Source organism: Vulpes vulpes, chromosome 2 (assembly GCF_048418805.1).
Source record: "Vulpes vulpes isolate BD-2025 chromosome 2, VulVul3, whole genome shotgun sequence".
Taxonomy (NCBI): Eukaryota; Metazoa; Chordata; class Mammalia; order Carnivora; family Canidae; genus Vulpes; species Vulpes vulpes.
In genome coordinates, this window is record NC_132781.1 from 109,105,551 (window position 1) to 109,125,312 (window position 19,762).

The following is a 19,762-nucleotide window of genomic DNA, read 5'->3' on the forward strand; positions in this document are numbered from 1 at the left end:
TCATTCCATTTCAGTCTCTGAAACTGGCTTGCTAGGACAGAGCGCTTTCCAGGATCCGTCGAGGAAAACCTTTCTCCTTCTGCACCCTGGGTCGTTTTTGACGTCCGACACCTGAAAAAAAAAAAAAAAATGCTTCTGGAAATCCCCCCCCCCCCCCCCGCCCCCCATTCCTCCCCAAACGGGACTTTCGGAAACTCGACGGCACTCTTAAATCTAGACTCATTCCTAACCAACTTCTACTTTCCCCACCAGCCATATTCTTCAACTTCTCGGGTTTCCAACTCCCCAAATCTCCAACCTCACCCCTCGAATTAGTCCAATCAAACTTTCCCTTCTTAGACCTTTCCCTGACGTTCGCTCCAGGAAACTCCCCCGAGAATCACGTGGCCAAACGTGTCCCCAACGGCGCTCCGTAATTCTCCTACCGTTCCACCGCCCTTCCTCACCTCCTGTTAGCTCCGCCCCGCCCCATTCTAGCGTCTCCCCCCCCCCCGCTCCCCTCCCCCCCTCGCCCGAAGTGCCTGCGCCTGCGCATCTCCAATTCAGGCGCTTTCCCTTTCCTGGCGACCAATCCACTTCCTGCCTTCGGGCCTTGGAACGCTCCGCCCCTCCGCCGGGGACCTGGCTGGAGGCGCTGGTTGTGGCTGCCCTGTTCACTGCCTGTCTGGAAATCTCGCTCCTGTCGCCCGGCGGACGATCCGCAGCAAGCCGCTGTGCGTGCGTGGCACTGTCTGGGCGTGTGGTCGCGGTCCGCGCCGCAGAGTGAAGCCTCAGCGCACCGAAACGCCGGAGGAAGGGAGACGCGGCCGGCTTTGGATCCGGCACGTGGCCGGACAGCTTTCCCTTTTCCTCCTCCCTCCGCCCCGCCCCCACTCGCAGCCCGGCCGCGCTGGTGAGTGGCGGGCGGGAGGGCCGGCGGGCGGAGGGAGGAGGGGGAGCTGAGGGAAGGCGGGCCCTCGGCTGCGAGCTAGGTGGGGGGAGGGGAGGGGAGAGCCCGAGCGCTGGAGTTGGTGCTGGGAAACCCGGGGCTAATGTTGACAACAGGCTCGAGGTGAGTCCCGGGGAGCCTCCTTCGCCTCGGCTCCGACCGTCGGGAGGGAGCGGGGCTGGGGGGCACCGGCCTGGACTCCTGCTCCCCGAGGGACCCGAGAGGCGACTCGGCACCTCAGCGCTCCGGGGGCGGCGAGCAGCAGACGGACCGCAGCTCCGGCGGCGTCCTCCTCAGACCCCTCTCCCGGAGGCTCCCGTCACGGCGGGCGCCCCCGGCCCGGGGCAGACGTGAGGGGCGGCCGCGGCGGGCGGGGGGGTGCGGGGTGCGGGGGTGTCCTCCCCGCCCCTCCACGCCCGGGCTGGGCCTCGGGGCTGAAGCCGCTGTGGCGGGGCGGAGGTGTGCAGTCGAGCGAGGGAGCTGCGGGAAGGCTCCCGGGAGCCGGAGGGACGCGACGGCGAGGAGGTGGGGAGGGCGCGCGCGCGTGGGAGGATGTGGAGCCGGGAGCCCAGCCGGGGCGTCTGGGCGTCGGGCGGGTGCGGAGCGTGAGGGGGAGAAGTTGGCGTCGGGGCGACGATGGTCGGCGAAGGTGACCGCGGGGGCCCCCGGGGACGGGGGCGCGAGTGCGGGCCGGGGGGTGCCGCCGGAGCAGGGGGTTGTGGGAGATGCGTGTGCGGGGGAAGGGGCTTGGGGCGGGGGGCGCTGCGCTGGGTCCGCTTGCCCCGAAGTCTCCCACGGGCTGAGGCTCCCTCGCGGTGCCTCGGTCCCCGGCGCTGCCCCTGCTGAGCGCTTGGGCGCGGAGGCCAGGGTCGTCGGGCTGGCGAGCTGGGGCTCCCCGCCGACCCGGACCAGCCGCCCTCCTGCCCCGCCAGGACCCGCGACCGGAGCAGCCCCGGCGCCGCTCACCCTTCTCGTTGACCGTAGTTTTCAGGCGTCTCTGAAAGATACCACAGCTCGTCGAGAGAGAGCCAGTTCTGAACTGTGGTGAAATGTGTAAGGAAACTTTCCGTGGGTCTTTGGTTTTCAACACTTTTTTTTTTCCTTTGGGTAAAGCCAGCGTTGGGGGGTGGGCGGGGGGGGTGTGGAGAGATAATGCCCCGGTGCGGTTCTGCCCTCAGGACGTTTTGAGTGACACAGAACTACAAGGTGAACCGGCATTGTCTTCCTCTGGGGCGTTTTCAGAGCATTTCTGATTGTGATTTCATACAGTCCATATGGTACTTCGGTAAAGGAGTATCTTTGATGAGGGAGACACCCCCCTTTTTCTCTGCATTCTGCCCCCCTCGGTGCGCTCCGCTGGTACCTCCTCGTTTTACCAAGAAAGTAGTTTTACTTTCTTTTGGGCTTTTCACAGTCTCTTCCGAAAACCAGATTATCCAGTCCACCGGCCAGGGCACTATAGGAAGGAAGGTGGTTTTAAAGACGTGGCTTCCTTTTAAGGGACTCAGTAAAGTCATTTGTAAGGGCTTAATGATATTCCGATAAAAAAAAAAAAAAAGATCACTAATGATTTATCTTGGGTTATTGTGAGGCAAGAATCTGTTTGAAACTGTGGTTTTCACTTGAAAAACTTCTTGAAGCCGTTCAGGTGAAATATTTGGTTGTGTATTCAAGCAGGGACTGTCAGAGGGATTCAAAGAAATGTTAGCATTTCACTACTAAATAGTTTCATTGACGGCACATATACATGCATATGGGTCTAAATTAGGTTGTTTGTATATTTTGTTTGGCTTTTAAAATCTTGAGTCAGGGTAGATAGTGGATAAGAGCACTGGACAGTGAGCCTTGACCCAACCAACGATTAAACTGGCGTAATGGGGTGAGTCACCGTTCTGCTGCCATGTCAATGTAAAAATTGAGAATTGGAGTAAAGTCTAGTAGGCCTAATTCTTAAAAAAAAAAAATCTCACCTTCCAAAGAACTTTCCAGTGCTCTGTGTGAAACAATAGACATTAATTGAATCCCCCCCCCCTTTTTTTTTAAAGGATTTTATTTATTCATTCATTAGAGACAGAGAGGCAGAGACACAGGCAGAGGGAGAAGTAGGCTCTTCACAGGGAGCCAGCCCCATGTGGGACTAGATGCCAGGACTCCAGGATCACGCCCTGAGCCAAAGGCAAATGCTCAACCCCTGAGCCACCCAGGCGTCCCTTGAATGCCTTAAAAAAAATTATTTATTCATGAGAGGCAGAGACCCGCAGAGGGAGAAGCAGGCTCCCTGTGGGGAGCCCAACCCCTGGGATCACATCCTGAGCTGAAGGCCCTAGCTCAACCACTGAGCCACCCAGGTGTCCCTGTTGAGTGCTGCCTTGATGCTTCCTTCAATGTTAGTAGTTTAAGAATTCTGTAAGAGTAGCAATTTCTCCATTTTATTGATGAATAGACTCAGAGAAGTTAAGTTGTCCAAGTTCCCACGGCTAGCAGGATGAAGACTTGGGATGCAAACTTAAAAGTCTGAGTTCAAAACCTATGTTGTTTTCACATGTTGCATTGCTAGTCTTTACATGAACCTTTACATTTCTGTCATATTTTTTGTTCACTGAAACTTAGTTCGAAGTGTACTTTGGATATGTTTTTAATACAAGGATGAAGTGATTGAAAGAATATATCCAAAGATTTTAAGGGTTTTATTGGGAATCTGTTTCTTTGTGTTCTAGAGCAGGATCAATTCATGAGTGCCTACTACAGTTTGACACAGTAGGTATTGAAGAAATGAACACTGTACAGAGTCACAAAAGTCTAGGAGGCTCTGTTAAGCTAATACATGATACTTTATGAAATTTGTCAGATTCCAAGTGAATTTATAAATGTTTTCATAGAACTTCTAATACTACCTTCACAAATGAGACATTAACTGTCAAATTTTTTTGCCATTCTTTTTATTTTCTGTAGTTCTTGTATCACTGAAGTGTTGCTTATTGATAAACTTCAGAAAATACCAACTCTCTATATAGAGTATTATGTTTTGCACATAATGACAAATATCCCTAAGAAAGATTGTATTATTATGTTAGAAATAATCTTATCCCCATATGTTTTAACTAGTATATGCCGAAATTTAGAAAAGTAATATAAAAACTGCTTAGCCATTATCAGGGATTCTTTCTATTCAGATACGTAATTCTGTGATTTGTTGTGGTATCTAAGATCAGGTCTTTCACTTCACAGTTTGGTACTCTCAAAGTTCTTATTAACTTTAGGTGAGAGTATGGGTTCCAATTCCAGCTCTGTCACCAGCTGTGGAAGCCTTAGTCAAGTTACTTGGTCAAGTCTCAGTTTACTCATTTATAAAATAGGGAAGATAATACTCATCTCATAAAGATTTTAGTATTAAATGAGATAATGTACGTGAGATGTTTACTGTGAGGCCAGTGAGTGGTGGCTATGAGTATTTTCTTTTAAAAATTTACTTGCTTTAGGGCATGTCTTTTTTCACATTAAGGTGGGTCTTTGAAGCTGACAGATAACATAAATGTTAACACTGCTTTGCCAGCAAATAAGTAGTAGTTATGCTCTTTCATGTTATAATGGTTGCTTAAACAGGATTAACAGCTTTTTTTTCTTGAGTTTTGCCATTGAGGTTAACTGAAGCCTTTGGGTGTTATTGTTAAAATAAATGCATAGAATGTGGACGTGATATAGAATCAGAGTGAAAGAGTAAAAGGGAAAGGAAGAAGTGGTTGGGAGAAGATACGGAATGTTGCTTGTGCCTCCAAAAGTTACTTAAAGTGCTTCTACTGGCCTAGGTTTTCTTTCTTTGATAATTTATTGGAGTGCTGAAATAAATGCATTGTGTGTTTATAGAATAGTTATTTTTGCAAATATTTTGTTTGCTAACCTAGTTTTTACTGCTATAACTTAAAATCTATATTTGAAAATAATTGAGAATAGTGTGTATATCTTTAGCTTTTAATAAAGAAGGAAGTTTAAGTTAATTCTGTATTTCTTACATAGAAGGTATTTTGATTTTCTCATATACGGCTTTCAAATGATTTAGGGCCTAAAACATGAAGTACTGTCCATAAAAGAAATTATATTAGAACACTAGTTCTGAGTAGAGAAATTTATTTCTAGGAAAGAAAAATGCTGAATTTTGCTGGGAAATACAGTTTTTTTGGTTCCACAGTTGATTTCCAGTTAACTGTATAGAGCCTGTACTATAGACCTAATGTTATCCAATAGAACGTCCTGTGATAATTAAAATGTTCTGTATCTGCACTGTCTGATGCGGTTGACACTAGTCATGTGAAATTGAGCACTTGAAATAGGGATAGTGACTGAAGAACGAAATTTCAAACTTTTTAATTAATTTTCCTGTAGCTAAGTAGCTACATGTGGCTAGTGCCGTGGTTTTCAGCTGGTGGTGGTTTTGTCCCCAGGCAACGTTTGGCAATATCTTGAGTGATTTTTGGTTGTCAAAACTGGGGAGATCCTGCTGGCACGTCCTTAGTAGAGAAGGCAGGGATGCTGCTAAACACATAGTGCACAAAATCGTGTCAACATCACTCCCCCAGCAACCCCCCCCCCCCCAAAAAAATTATCTTGCCTGAAATGGTAATAGTGCTGAGGCTGAGAAACCCTGAGCTGGTGGCTACTGTATTGGCAGACATAGACAGAATATACAGATTTTAGAATCATCATTATGTTATAGACTAATTTTGACTAAAACTAATGAAAAGACTAAAGTTTAATTTAATTTGAGATAGCTGAAGCTTTCTGTATTTGAAAGTTTGATAAGGTTAGAACGATGATGTGAAGTTTGTATCTTCTGTGTCTATTTGTAGGAGGCAAGAGCTCATTTTTGTACCAACTTAAATAATTTCTGTTCCAGATTGTAGGAAATAATGTCACCAGCCTCTCCTAATGGATGTGAACTGTTGGGATTAAAACCAATTGAAAATATTCTCAGATACATACTGAAGTGTTTATGATTAAGTGTTGTTTTGTAGTTGATAATGGTTGAATTTGGGCAATGAGTATAGGGAGGTTGGTTATAGTGTGCTCTCTACTTTCATTTGTGTGTTTGAGTATTTCCTTAATAAAAAGTAAAAAAGTACTTAAGGCAAAGCATAACTAACTATGATAGAATGTGGAATGTGACCAAGAAATTATTTTATTGCAGAAATAGTGTTCATTTTACATGCGTTTATTTAATCTTTCACAACATTACATTAATATGTTCTGTTTAAAAAAGTGTCACATTACTAAAAAGTCACTGGATTTACAATACTACAAAGAATACTGACATTCTTTTACTTTACAGATTGTTCTGGGTAACATAATGCCAGCTGAGCGTAAAAAGCCAGCAAGTATGGAAGAAAAAGAAACTTTACTAAACAACAAGGAAAAAGACTGCAGTGAAAGGCGGCCAGTAAGTAGCAGGGAGAAACCAAAAGACGAGATCAAGCTTACTGCCAAGAAGGAGATTATTAAGGTCCCTGAAGATAAAAAGAAGAAACTGGAAGAAGATAAGAGAAAAAAAGAAGACAAGGAACGAAAGAAAAAAGAAGAAGAAAAGGTGAAGGCGGAGGAAGAATTAAAGAAAAAAGAGGAAGAAGAAAAAAAGAAACATGAAGAGGAAGAGAAAAAGAAGCAAGAAGAGCAGGCAAAACGTCAGCAAGAAGAAGAAGCTGCCCAGTTGAAGTAAGAACATTTATTTTATTTGTTGATATGAAGGAATGGGGAGATTGAAATGTTAGGGAAGCAATGGTGATTTGAAATCAGACTGCTGAGGTCCAATTCCAAGAGAGTTGGGAGTATCTTCAGTTACTTGTTCTATTACTTTCAGTGACTAGAGCACCATGCTTTTTAAAAGAATTTATTTATTTATTCATGAGAGATGCAAAGAGAGAGGCAGAGACACAGGCAGAGGGAGAAGCAGGCTCCATGCAGGGAGCCCGACTGGGACTTGATCCCGGGTCTCCAGGATCCGGCCCTAGGCTGAAGGCGGCGTTAAACCACTGAGCCACCCAGGCATCCCTGGTTCCAAATTTTCTTAATTACACTCAACTTTTTTTTTTTTTTTTTTTTTAAGGATTATATTTATCTGACCGAGAGCAGGTGAGCAAGCGAGTGCCCAAGTAGGCAGAGAGGGAGACAGAGGGAGAGGGATAAGCAGGCTTGCTGCTGAGCCAGAGAGCCCAATGTGGGGCTCCATCCCAGGATCCTGGGATTGTGACCTGAGATGAAGGTAGAGTCTTAACTGACTGAGCCACCCAGCCGCCCCAATTACACTTGAATTTTAAGACAAAACTGAGAAAGGTACTTTATTAGAGGTTTGGCTAATGCTGAAGTATGGAAGAGTGGTACTTAACATACCAAAACATTTTTAATGCATTCTTTTATAAACATTACTCTTTATTTTATTATTATTATTTTAAAAGATTTTATTTATTAATGAGAGACACAGAGAGAGAGAGGGAGAGGCAGGCTCCATGCAGGGAGCCTGATGTGGGACTTGATCCCAGGGCTCCAGGATCACACCCTGGGCCAAAGGCAGGTGCTAAACTGCTGAGCCACCCAGGGATCCCCTTATTATTTTTTAATAAACATTATTCTTTAAATAGTGTATTATTTAGTATTTAAAGAATACTTTAAGAGATTAATTTTTAATTTAAATTTTAAAGTATTTAAAGAATACTTTAAAGTATTTTTTGTGGACAGTTCTTTTTCTATATTCCCAGTGCTTTTACCTGTTCTAGGTTTTACACCTTCCTGGGCATATTAATTTATATTTTTCGTATTATACATCATGTGTTTAATTTGTTTATTTTTGCAGCTTTATTGAGGTAGAGTTGACAAAGTATTTTATCTATTTAGTTTACCAGTTGGCAGAATGATTTTTACTCTAGTTATTAAGAATCATCCATTCTGCCACATTTGGTATTTTCAGTGTTCTAGGTTCTCATTATCTTAAGTCAATAAAATGTTTTTAAAAGTTGGAAAAGGTGCCTGACCTGCTCAGTCAGTACAGTGTGCAACTTCTGATCTCAGGATTGTGAGTTCTTTTTTTTTCTTTTTTAAGATTTTATTTATTTATTCATGAGAGACACAGACTTAGGCAGAGGGAGAAGCAGGCTCCTCCAGGGGAGCCCAGTGTGGGATTAGATCCCGGGACTTCAGGACCACGTCCTGAGCCAAAGGCAGATGCTCAACCACTGAACCACCCAGGTATCCCTTAAAAACAAAATCTTAAAGGGATGCCTGGGTGGCTCAGTCTGTTAGGTGTCTGTCTCTTGTTTAGGTCTTAATCTCAGGGCCATGAGTTGAAAAAAAAAAAACTTAAAAGTTAAAAGTAGGTAAAGGGCCTTTTGCATGTTTTGCTTGGTTTGAGATGCTGATGTTTATGATTACGCTTTCATTGTCTTTCACTCTTGAAATTGGTCAGTGATTCTACAAAATATGCAAAGTATTTTATTTACTTATTTGTTTTTTATATAGAGAGAAAGAGGAATCCCTTCAGCTTCATCAGGAAGCCTGGGAACGACATCAGTTAAGGAAGGAACTTCGTAGCAAAAACCAAAATGCTCCAGACAACCGACCAGAGGAAAATTTCTTTAGCCGACTAGACTCAAGTTTGAAGAAAAATACTGCTTTTGTCAAGAAACTAAAAACTATTACCGAACAACAGAGAGACTCCTTGTCCCATGATTTTAATGGCCTGAATTTAAGCAAATACATTGCGGAAGCCGTAGCTTCTATTGTGGAAGCAAAGCTAAAAATATCTGATGTGAACTGTGCTGTGCACTTGTGCTCTCTCTTTCACCAGCGTTATGCCGACTTTGCTCCATCACTTCTTCAGGTTTGGAAAAAACATTTTGAAGCAAGGAAAGAAGAGAAAACCCCTAACATTACCAAGTTAAGAACTGATTTGCGTTTCATTGCAGAGTTGACAATAGTTGGGATTTTCACTGACAAGGAAGGTCTTTCCTTAATCTATGAACAGCTAAAAAATATTATTAATGCTGACCGGGAATCCCATACTCATGTTTCTGTGGTGATTAGTTTTTGTCGACACTGTGGAGATGATATTGCTGGGCTTGTGCCACGGAAAGTGAAGAGTGCTGCAGAGAAGTTTAATTTGAGTTTTCCTCCTAGTGAGATAATTAGTCCAGAGAAACAACAACCTTTCCAGAATCTTTTAAAAGAATACTTTACATCTTTGACCAAACACCTGAAAAGGGACCACAGGGAGCTTCAGAATACTGAGAGACAAAACAGGTGATTTTCAAATATTTCTCAGAATTGAGAATTTATTTTGGAGCTCATACTTAAAAGTTTTTAAAGTCTTCAGGCCACTGAAAGAACATGTGGAAAAGGGCTCATTGCAGGTGATTTCTTAACATTTCCAGGAGAATTTCAAAGTGTACCAGTCTAAGTACTCATATTTAAATGGGAGTCTATGATAGATTTTGTTTCTGAATTTAGAAGAAACCTGGCAAGTATATGGTGATTTTTACTTTGTGGATGTGTTTTGTTCCTATAATTTAAAAACTCCTTAATGTTGAGGGATAAATTTTCTTTTTCTGTCACTTTAACTTACTGCCATTATTTTGGTGTGGTTTGTTGTGTCCTCTCTATAGCAGGTTTGCTTTCATTGTTTTGTATCTTAATTTATTGATGTCACTGTTGATATTCTTAGAAAATGAGTCATTATTAGTGGTATTTAAGATCAGAAATTAAGAAAACTGCAACAAATCAGAGGTGAAAAAAAATTTCTTAAATGCTACCATGTAAAGTGCATTTCCAGGAGTCTCTCTCCTGGGAACAACTGTTTAAAGTTTTAAGGAATAATGTATGCACCTTTACCAGTGGTAATTAGTAAAGGGTACCTGATTGAGGAATAATGTATGCACCTTTACCAGTGGTAATTAGTAAAGGGTACCTGATTGAGGGCCACCTTGTTACAAGATACTACTGTGTAGCCTCTGTTTCTAGGAGGCATCAACAAGCTAGAAGTTGATGTAGTTGGTAAGCATTAGGTCTGCTTTTATGGAGGGTGGATTTGGAGGAGGGCTGAGGGAGTACAGAAAGGATATAGCAATAAAGCAATAGCCTTTGGCCAAGTACCTAGTACCTATTTAAAGTACATGGTTAGGAGTCTGAAATTGCTATTTTCAAGAATTAGTATGGGAGAGTACATTTGTCTATTTTCATAAACCTGCAGGACCTACTGATTTTAAGTAGTTACCACCGGAAGGTGATGAACTTAACTAGAAGTGAAGACTGTAGTAGTGCGGTTAGGTCTGCATCAAGATAGGTGCACCAACTGTTTGACTAAGCCATGGTGGTTGAGGGTCACTCAAAAGGTGAGAGTTTAAGGTGGCAATGGTGTTCCTCAAGGTTTCTTTAAAAATAATTAAAAAAAAAAATCTTTGTTTTGTGCTTTTAAATAGTGAGCACTGTTTAAACTTTGACTAGGCCACTTCAGGGTGTATTTATATATAGTCAGGATGTATTATATATAATAGTCAATAGTGAGTTTAAAAAGAAAAAAAAGAAAGAAAAAAAAAGAAAATAGTGGCCCTCTATTAATTCTTACATCTTTAAGGTTTCTTAATTATGACATACATAGTATTTTGTCATTTTCCTACTCCTTTTCTTTTTCCCTTATGTTCTTCCTGATGCCTCACATTGATTTTGTAAGTATGCTTTGATTACTTTTTAAGGGTTTTGTATGTGTGTTTACTTCTGATTGGCCTCAGGGAAGCTTAGAGGTTAGAGTCTACAGTGATTTAATCCAATCACCTTTCCAGTGTAGGAGTCCTTTTTCTAGATTATCTGACAGATAAAGTATTCTTCCTTTGAAAGCACCATTCCAGTGTTGGGCACACCTACTTACAAGGAATTCAAGCTGAAATTTGATTCCTTTTGATTTACTTTCTTTCTTGTACCAGTGGAATAAAGCTGCTTAAAGTGAGGGTCCATGAACTGTTTACCTACCCACAATGAATTAAGTATAGGAATAGACAAAGCATTTAAGACACCTTTATAGCAGTTTTCCATAGTCTTGGATATTGTTACTTTATTTTATAAAACTGTCTGCAATGATTAGGAAAAAGGAATTCCCTTATTAGTTTGAGAAATACCTTTATTAGTTTGAGAAATAGTTTGAGAAACACTGACATGGGACATGTCTCCTCTTTCATACCCATGATAATATCTCAAATATTTGCGGACTGCCAGGATTTTTCCCTTTCATCTTCTCATGGCTAAATACCTCCTGTTCCTTCAGTTCCATGATTTCCACACGACTATCCTTAGGGCATTCGTTTTGGATGCATTTTTTCCTGCTTGTAACCCCAAATTCCATTACTTTTTCTAGCTGCCTTGTCATTCTTTTGACTGTGGGACTTACATACACTTAATTTCTCAAATGAACTGCTGCCAAACCAGTTCTTCACCTTGAACTAGTGGAAATAATCTTTTAAACCTGAATGCAGACTTACCTCTTCTAACTTTATTTAGATGTTTTTGGCATATTACTATATCCTAATGACAATTTTAAACATTGTTTATGTTATTATCTGCTGTATGTATTGGTATGTACTTACCTGCTGGTCACATTCAGCTTTGATAAGCAGACCTGTTTTTTTAGTCACATTATTCAAGTCACCATGAAAATTTTGAACAGGGTATAGTGTTAAGAGCATGGTTTTGTGGCTTTCCCTAGTAACTCTATTCATTTAAATATGGAACTGTTAACCTGTGGTATTAGAGGAGGTTATTTACCTAGTATAAATTGACCTTAGCATTTAGCAGTCATTTTATCATGGAATACTATCTACTTAGATATAGTAATTTGGAAGGTGGAAAAATCTTAATCACAATATAGAAAATAATTGGGATATAGCTTAATAAATAACTCATGTTTTAGGATAGCTTCAAATTGAGCAGGTTCTATAATGTAGATTTGAATACCTACTGACCAAGAAGACAAGAGGAATGGATTAGTGCAGACTCCCTTGGCCTAGTATTAGTATAGTACAGTGTACTGTTAAAATGACCAATTTCCTAAAGTTTCCCCTTCTAGTCAGAGTTTTGAGGTTATTCTACATCATGGGAACATTCATGGACAATAGTTTTTCCCAGTAAGGTTTCTTCCAGGCATGGTGATGGCTGGAAATCTAAGTGCCGAACTAGGGGCTTTTTAAGACTCATGTAGTTAAATTACTTTAAGACTTTATTTGGTATCTTTAATAATTTTTTAAAAAATACATTCTATTTTCAGTCTATGAATTCCAAATGCTTTTGGTCATTTTAATTAACTTGGGAGATGGCACTATTCATAGAAGTTGTGAAGTCTGTCTATACTCATTAATGTCTATAGTTAAGAATTCTTGCAACCAATTTAAAAAATAGAATAAAATCTCTGGTATTTTCTTAGACACTAATGAATGAGTGAATGAAGACCGTGACTGCGTAAGACCTGTTGAGTCTTAGCTGTTCTTTTCTCATGTTATCTGGGCTGATACTATAGGTATTAGATAGCTAGTTCTGTTTCAAAGCCCCTGGGGAATTTAAAATTATAAGCAAGTAAATAATTATAAGCAAGTGATACAATTGACCCTAGGGTTTGATGAATTCTAATAAATTTGCACTTAAAAGCTTTTTGTACTTCAGAGAATTTTAAAAGTGCATTTTGGTTTAAGTGATTGATCCTGGGGAGTTACAATTAACATTTACACATTTAAAAATATCTAGTAACATCTGCTAGTTTAGAGTTAATAGCTTTACTTGGTAGGTTTTGCTTTTATAACGTTCAGCTCTCTTTATACTTAAAATGCTTTGTACTATGAGATATTACTCATAGAGGTAATATTACCTACTCTATTTTGGCATTTAATAAAGATTGAAGAAGTGATTTAATTTTTATTATGTATAACTTAATTATGTAATAGAATTTGTTTCTTGTAGTAGGGAAATCATGAATTCATATATTAAGTCAGTTATTGTTTGGATAATTTTGAAGCGTCAGTTCCTTCCTAACTGGTAAGAGTGGTGGCAAAAGTTTCTCTTTTTCAGTAGTGGTGAATTACGAAAAGTAAACCTAGTGTTTTTCCTAAGTTTGCTTCATGATTATTGTTTCGAGATTTTGGCTATGTGTTCTAAATCTAAAATGGATTTTCTGTGCTCTTGCCAAGATTTTTTTTTCTTTTTTAATTTGGCTAATACAAGACCAAATAATATTTGGCATTGAAGTTTTTGCCTTTTTTCCAGTGGGCTATGGCATTTTTTTTTTCCCTCATGAAAATACTGTTGTACATTGATGAAGTATATCACTTGTTTGATCTTAATTGATCCTCATAGTACCTCTATCTTGAAAGTGATAGATTTAGGGATTAAAGAGCTTGCCCATTGTGATTTATATAGCAGGTGACAGATCCAGTTCTTATCTCTTCATACTGTATTTTTCACAACATTCATATTAGTCATCTTCTTCTGCATTTAGTACTTGTACTTGATTTTAAAGTGTCTAGTAAACAACTTAGCCACTTAGTGCTTACCGAGTCAGATCCAAACACAAGGACCCAAAAGAATATAAAATAAACACCCCAGTTTGAGAAGGCTTGCCTTTGATACATCGTTTGAGAGACATTATAATTTCAGTATAAGGTACCAAGTGGATAATTTTGAGAGGCAGTATAGTGCAGTAGCTGTGAGCATGGGCTCTGGAGCCAGCTATTTAGGTTCAAATCTCTGATCCATTATTTACTCAGATCTGTAACTCGTGGGAAGTTATCTCACATCTTTGTACTTCAGCTTTCTTTTCTGTAAAATGGAATAACAGTAGTACTCTACCTCTGAGATAAAGGTAAACGATATAGTGAATTCATGTGTAAAAGCATTTAAAGTATCTGGCTCGGGATCCCTGGGAGGCGCAGTGGTTTAGCGCTTGCCTTTGGCTCAGGGCGCGATCCTGGAGACCCGGGATCAAATCCCACGTCCGGCTCCCAGTGCATGGAGCCTGCTTCTGCCTCTGCCTGTGTCTCTGCCTCTCTCTCTCTCTCTCTGTGTGACTATCATAAATAAATAAAAATAAAAATAAAAAGTATCTGACTCATTTTAAGTATTTAGTAAATGTTGGTTATTACTTGTAATATGTTGCCTGCTTAATCCCTCAGAAAGATTTGATAAGAATTTCTCTTGTGTTTTTTTTATGATTTTGAAAATGAGTATGTTAAATTTCTTAAATTTTGATAGCTTATTTAAAAATTTCATCTTTAAAATAATGCAAAACAACAATAAACAATATACAAAATAACAAGCAATAATAACAATTAGAAAAGAAAACAAAAAATATGTCTCTTAATACTAGAATTTTTTGAGGCATTTATGACTTTTCTTATGAGATAGAATACTCAATTCCAGAATGGATTATTTGATATTTTCTGTCAGTTTTAGAATATTGAATTAGTAATATAAAAAACACTAGAAATCAAAGATTGATGTACCTTAGGATTGCTTCTAGATAGTGGTAGCTCAACATTGGATAAAGGAGGTCTGCTACCTTGTATTTTTATTATAATGAGTAAGATTTGGAATTAATTTTGTTTTCATTGCTTACTTTTCATAATTTTTTTTTTTTTTTTTTTTTTTTTTTTTTTTACTTTTCATAATTTTAAAATGATGCCAGTAACTCACTATTTTACAGTGATGTCATGAGAGGGAATGTACTTATTCATAATCATTTAACAATGATACTGATTCAGTGAACTCTAATTATGACAAGGATTGGCAAACTATGGCCTGCAGGTCAGATAGACCCACCACTACTTTTTATAAAGCTTGTGAGCTAAGAATAAGAATGGTCTTAACTTTTTTAGATGATTGGAAAAAAATCAAAAGAGGAATATTTTGTGAAATACTAAAATTATATGAGTTCAAATTTCAGTGTCCATAAATAAAGCTTTATTGGAACATGGTCATGCTCATTTGTTTATGTATTGTCTTGGCTGCTTTTGTATCATAGCAGCATTGAGTAGTTGCAACAAAGAACGTATGGTCTTTAGAGCCTAAAATATTTATATCTGGCCCCTTTGCAGAAATAGTTTGCTAACCTCTAATTTATGACAGTCTCAAAAAGAATGTCTTCTGTTCAACTTTCTGAATGTATGTGTTTCTGAAGAGATTGTAATTTAAAATTATATGTGATAAATCATATTCAGCTTGATTTTGCATAGTGATATATTCCTATGGAATTCTCATAAGATATATATATATTTTTTTCTCATAAGAAATTTGATGAGATATATACCAAATAGGATAGGTACTTTGGTCAAATGTGCTGCTTAATGTTTAGTTCCCTCATACAGGTCTTCTAAAAAAGTTAATCAAACTGAAAATCTTTTTCCAGTGGGCTTCATAAACATAAAAAACTGCCATATATAATATGTTCATTAAAAAATGTTTCATTTTAATTTGATGAATACCTCTGAATGATTCTAGGGATTTTGAATGTTTAGGTACTTAAGATGCATTTATTTCTCTGCTTAAAATCTATAGTCTTACTAGATGCTATGTGTTTAGTCTGATGTTTAGTAAATATATTAAATAAATGGTCAAGGAAAATATGTAGGACTGCATAAGTTTTGTGTATGATAGAACTCTTCCAATGCTATTTCATTGGTATCTAGTCCTGCTTGCTAAGTATTTAGTGTAAGATATGATTAGAAAATAAGTCTACCAAAAATCTAACCTTTTTTCCTGAGGACTGTTCTCACTAGGTCGTAACCTAAGAACGTGTAAGTTAAGCAGTTAGAAAACTTGATCATGGGTTTGAGATTTGGGGGAGAATAAGGAGTTACCTCTGGAGCTTCAGAATTTTAAATTGGTTCCAGGATGACTAGAAAGAAACTGGAATACATACAAAGGGAACTATGATAGAATTAAATCACTTTTAATTGATCACAGGCAAATGTTTGAAAATGGGGTTGATATTGGAAAAAGTGTTCCCTTTTTTTGTTCTGATAAAATGGTAATCACTTTGTTACTACTTATATGTCATAAATCTTTAGTGAATGTTGTATAACCTAAAACTGCATGTATGTTCTTCAGGTGACTAGAATGTCAGAACTTGTTGGAGAAAAAAAGTTCCAGGCTCTGTTATTTTGAGATATTTTCCAATTTATTTTTCAAGTACTGAAATGATTTTGTATCTTAACAGTCAGTAGGTGTTTTCAAATCTCTTAGAACTATTATCACTCTTAACATAATTTGCTATAGAATTCTTAACATAATTTGCTATAGAATAAGTTTTTATTGATTAACAATTTTTCTAAATACATTGCAGAACATTTTAGAATAGCCTACTTATGAGCATAAAGCAATTTATTTAATTTTAGTGTCTTTATCTTCAAAAATGATGTAACTTCTAATTACAAGCTCACTCCTTTAAAGTTATAGTCATTTCTTGAATGAGTTGAGTATTTTTGAATGTTTTGGGTTTAGAATTCATTCATAAAACTTACTGAAAGACTTATTTCCTATAAGATTATTTTGGAATAAATGAAGACAGAAAAAAAACTGTTCTTGTTCACAGAACGATACTATTGTACTTTTAAGTCGTAAGAAAATGAATGGAAATTTCTCATTTTAGATCCCTAATAGGCTGGATTTGAAAAAAAGATTGGATGTAATGAATAGTAACCTACTCATTGATCTACCTTGTGCTTGTAATTGGAGCTGATAATCCTAACATAGAAGATGTTAGCTGGAATGTTACGGCATTTAAACAAAAGCTTATGTGGGTAGGAATGGGGTAAGATAGGAAAGTTTGGAAGTTATTCCAGCTAAGCAGGGATGAATAAGTTTAGGCATGATTTTCACTTTATTTTCTGACTTTTAAGAAGATAACATCATCAAAAAAAAAAAAAAAAAACAACCCCACTTCATTTTCTTCCTTGTTCATAAGAAAACTCAAATGACAAGTAATACAAAACTTTTAAATATTTTGAAAATGACTTAATTTACAACTTACAATTGACTTTTGGTTAGCTATGTTATATTTGCATTAAAGTTTATAGATTTCACATGTTATACTCTGTATATTTAGTTATAAGTAGATGCAAATATAGGCATCTTGACTGTATAGAGAGTAAGGTTTTTACTTCACTAATCATTTTGAAAATTTTCAGAAGTTCTACATTTCTAACTATGGTCACTATTAGTGACCTGTTTGTAGAGTGGAAGACTAGTTGTGTTCTCTGCTCCTGAGATGGCCTGGCCTTGCTTAAGTGTGTTACTCATTGATATTTTTTAAATGGATAAATAACCAGTAATTGTGCAGTAAACTGAGAATTGGCTGTTTGGAAGATGTGGGCTTTTTAAAAAAATACTGATTCAAATCACTGTGAAAGTGTAAGGATACTGATTTCATAACCTGTTGTTTTTGAACAGTAACTTTTTTAGGTATGTTAAACCTTTTTGATGAACTGTGTATCTGAAGGGAGTATGACTTTAAAAAAATACATTAAAATAATTTTTATTTAGTGGCATCGTTATATTTTATATTTCTGCAGGCATAGTTAATCACATTTAATGTTCTTTTAAGAACTGATGTTGAAATTTAATTGCTTAGGTGAATTTGATCATACCAGTTTTAATTTTCAGATACATCTTGAAAATGTGAATAAAAATAAGTTGAAGAAAATTGTGCAAAAAGCTTAGGTGATAAAATAAAAATTTTGTGGAACATTCCCAGTGTAACAATACATGATCACATGTATTTTGATGAGATTATCAGATTATTTCATCATTTATTTATAGGCGTATTCTCCATTCTAAAGGGGAGCTAAGTGAAGATAGACATAAACAGTATGAGGAATTTGCTATGTCCTATCAGAAGCTGCTGGCAAATTCTCAATCCCTAGCAGACCTCTTGGATGAAAATATGCCAGATCTTCCTCAAGACAAACCAACACCAGAAGGTAAGATAACCCTAAAAACATTGTGATTTTTCAATAAACACCATCACTTATCTTTATTTTTATCAGATGTATATTATTGTAAATTTAAGTTTTTAAACATGCCTTTAAAGTTTTTAAAATGAAGTAGTATTAAAACCTAGTAACTTTATAAAGCAACTACTTAAAACGCTCTGATGATTGGAAAAGGCTTTGCACCTAGAGAACAGTAATTAACTCATAGGATCTTATGATGCATTCCCTCGAGTTCTTTTATATTAGATATCTTTGAATTATATCCAATAAGGGCCTCTTTTTTTTTTTTTTTTTTTTTAAAGATTTTATTTGAGAGAGTGAGCAAAAGCATGATTGAGGGAGGAGGAGAGAAATAAGGGAATGGAGAGGGTGGGGGAAAGAATCTAAGAATCTCAAGCGGACTCTGTGCTGAGCAGTGAGCCTTTTGTGGGGATAGATCCCACAACCATGAGATCATGACCTGAGCCGAAACCAAGAGTCAGACACTTAACCAACCGAGCCACCCAGGCACCCCCAACAGGGGCCTGTCTTAAACCGTACTTGAGGTTATGAAAAGGTTCACTTTATTTCTCATAAAATAGATTGGGTCTTTGGGATTCTAATATTTTATTTTATTTATTTATTTTTAAAGATATTATTTATTTATTCATGAGAGGCACACAGAGGCAGAGACACAGGCAGAGGGAGAAGCAGGCTCCATGCAGGGAGCCTGACGTGGGATTCAATCCTGGGTCTCCAGGATCACGCCCTGAGCTAAACCACTCAGCCACCTGGGCTACCCAAGGGATTCTAATATTTTAATATTTATCTTTACTTTGAATCTGTTTTGAATGATACATTATCTTAAATTGTTATTTAGGACTAGAGCTTAACTTGCAGCTTTGTGAGTAAATTTATCATTTTGCGAGATAAATTGTTTTCCGTACTATTTCAAAGACGTTTTAAAGTTCCATTTTGATTGTCCATAAGTTGGTAGGACTCTTAATACATTAATCTGTCACACCAACTATTTTATAAAATAATTATATTTTGTTAGTAGATGTGTTAATGTTATTCAAGCTATCTGACAATCGGTTTACTTAAAAATTTTAAGAGTGAGGTATTTGTAAGGTATTCTTTTATAAGACAAAATATTTTTTATTTTATATCTCAATAAGAAACACCTATTGTGTATAGTGAATGCATTTATTTTATTTATATATAATCATGTATATAACTCCTACCAATTTTATATCTCTTGATCAATGAGCCTCAAACTTTTTGATTTTTTAAAAAGAAGTTCCGCGGGCAGCCCGGATGGCTCAGTGGTTTAGCACCGCCTTCAGCTTTAGGGCATGATCCTGGGGTCTCGGGCTGAAGGTGGCGCTAAACCACTGAGCCACCGGGGCTGTCCTATACTATTCATCTTATGCGGAAATGTAGTTTTTATCTCTAGAAGCTGGTTATATTTTCCATGGTCTCAAACATGCTTAGGTTGTTGAGTATATGAAATGTAGTTAGAATATCTGTTTTAATGTCCTTGTCTACTAATTTTATCATATGTAATTTTTTGCATTGGTTTTAATTGATTGAATGATTGATTTCTACAGCCTCTAGTATTTTTTGTACTTCTTTGGTCATTTCATCATGTTTAATTGAATGACTGCTGGATATTTGTGTGTTCTTAGAAATATCATTGACCTTCATCCTGGGACACAAACTACTTGGAATGTTTCCTTATACTACTGTATTGTAGTTCTTGATTTTTTACCTTCTGAGTGAGGTTGAACATCTTTTAAGTTTATCGGTTGTGTTTTATATATATGTGTGTGTGTCTGTGTTTGTTTCCCGTGAC

General features: G+C 38.1%; 1 protein-coding gene across 2 annotated transcripts in view; it reads left to right on the top strand.

Annotated features, from left to right (window-relative positions):
• The first annotated feature begins 905 nt into the window (after positions 1-905).
• UPF2 (UPF2 regulator of nonsense mediated mRNA decay) overlaps positions 906-19,762 on the top strand; it is a 101,023-nt gene continuing 82,166 nt past the window's right edge. Inside the window, exons 1-4 of one of the 2 annotated variants that reach the window (XM_026016590.2) lie at positions 906-1,051; positions 6,252-6,631; positions 8,429-9,208; positions 17,756-17,916. In XM_026016590.2, the coding sequence (XP_025872375.1) occupies positions 6,270-6,631; positions 8,429-9,208; positions 17,756-17,916 (1,303 nt within the window). In that variant the 5' untranslated portion in view covers positions 906-1,051; positions 6,252-6,269. The remainder of the gene's footprint in view (positions 1,052-6,251; positions 6,632-8,428; positions 9,209-17,755; positions 17,917-19,762) is intronic. The other variant, XM_072749525.1, reaches the window with a different exon arrangement.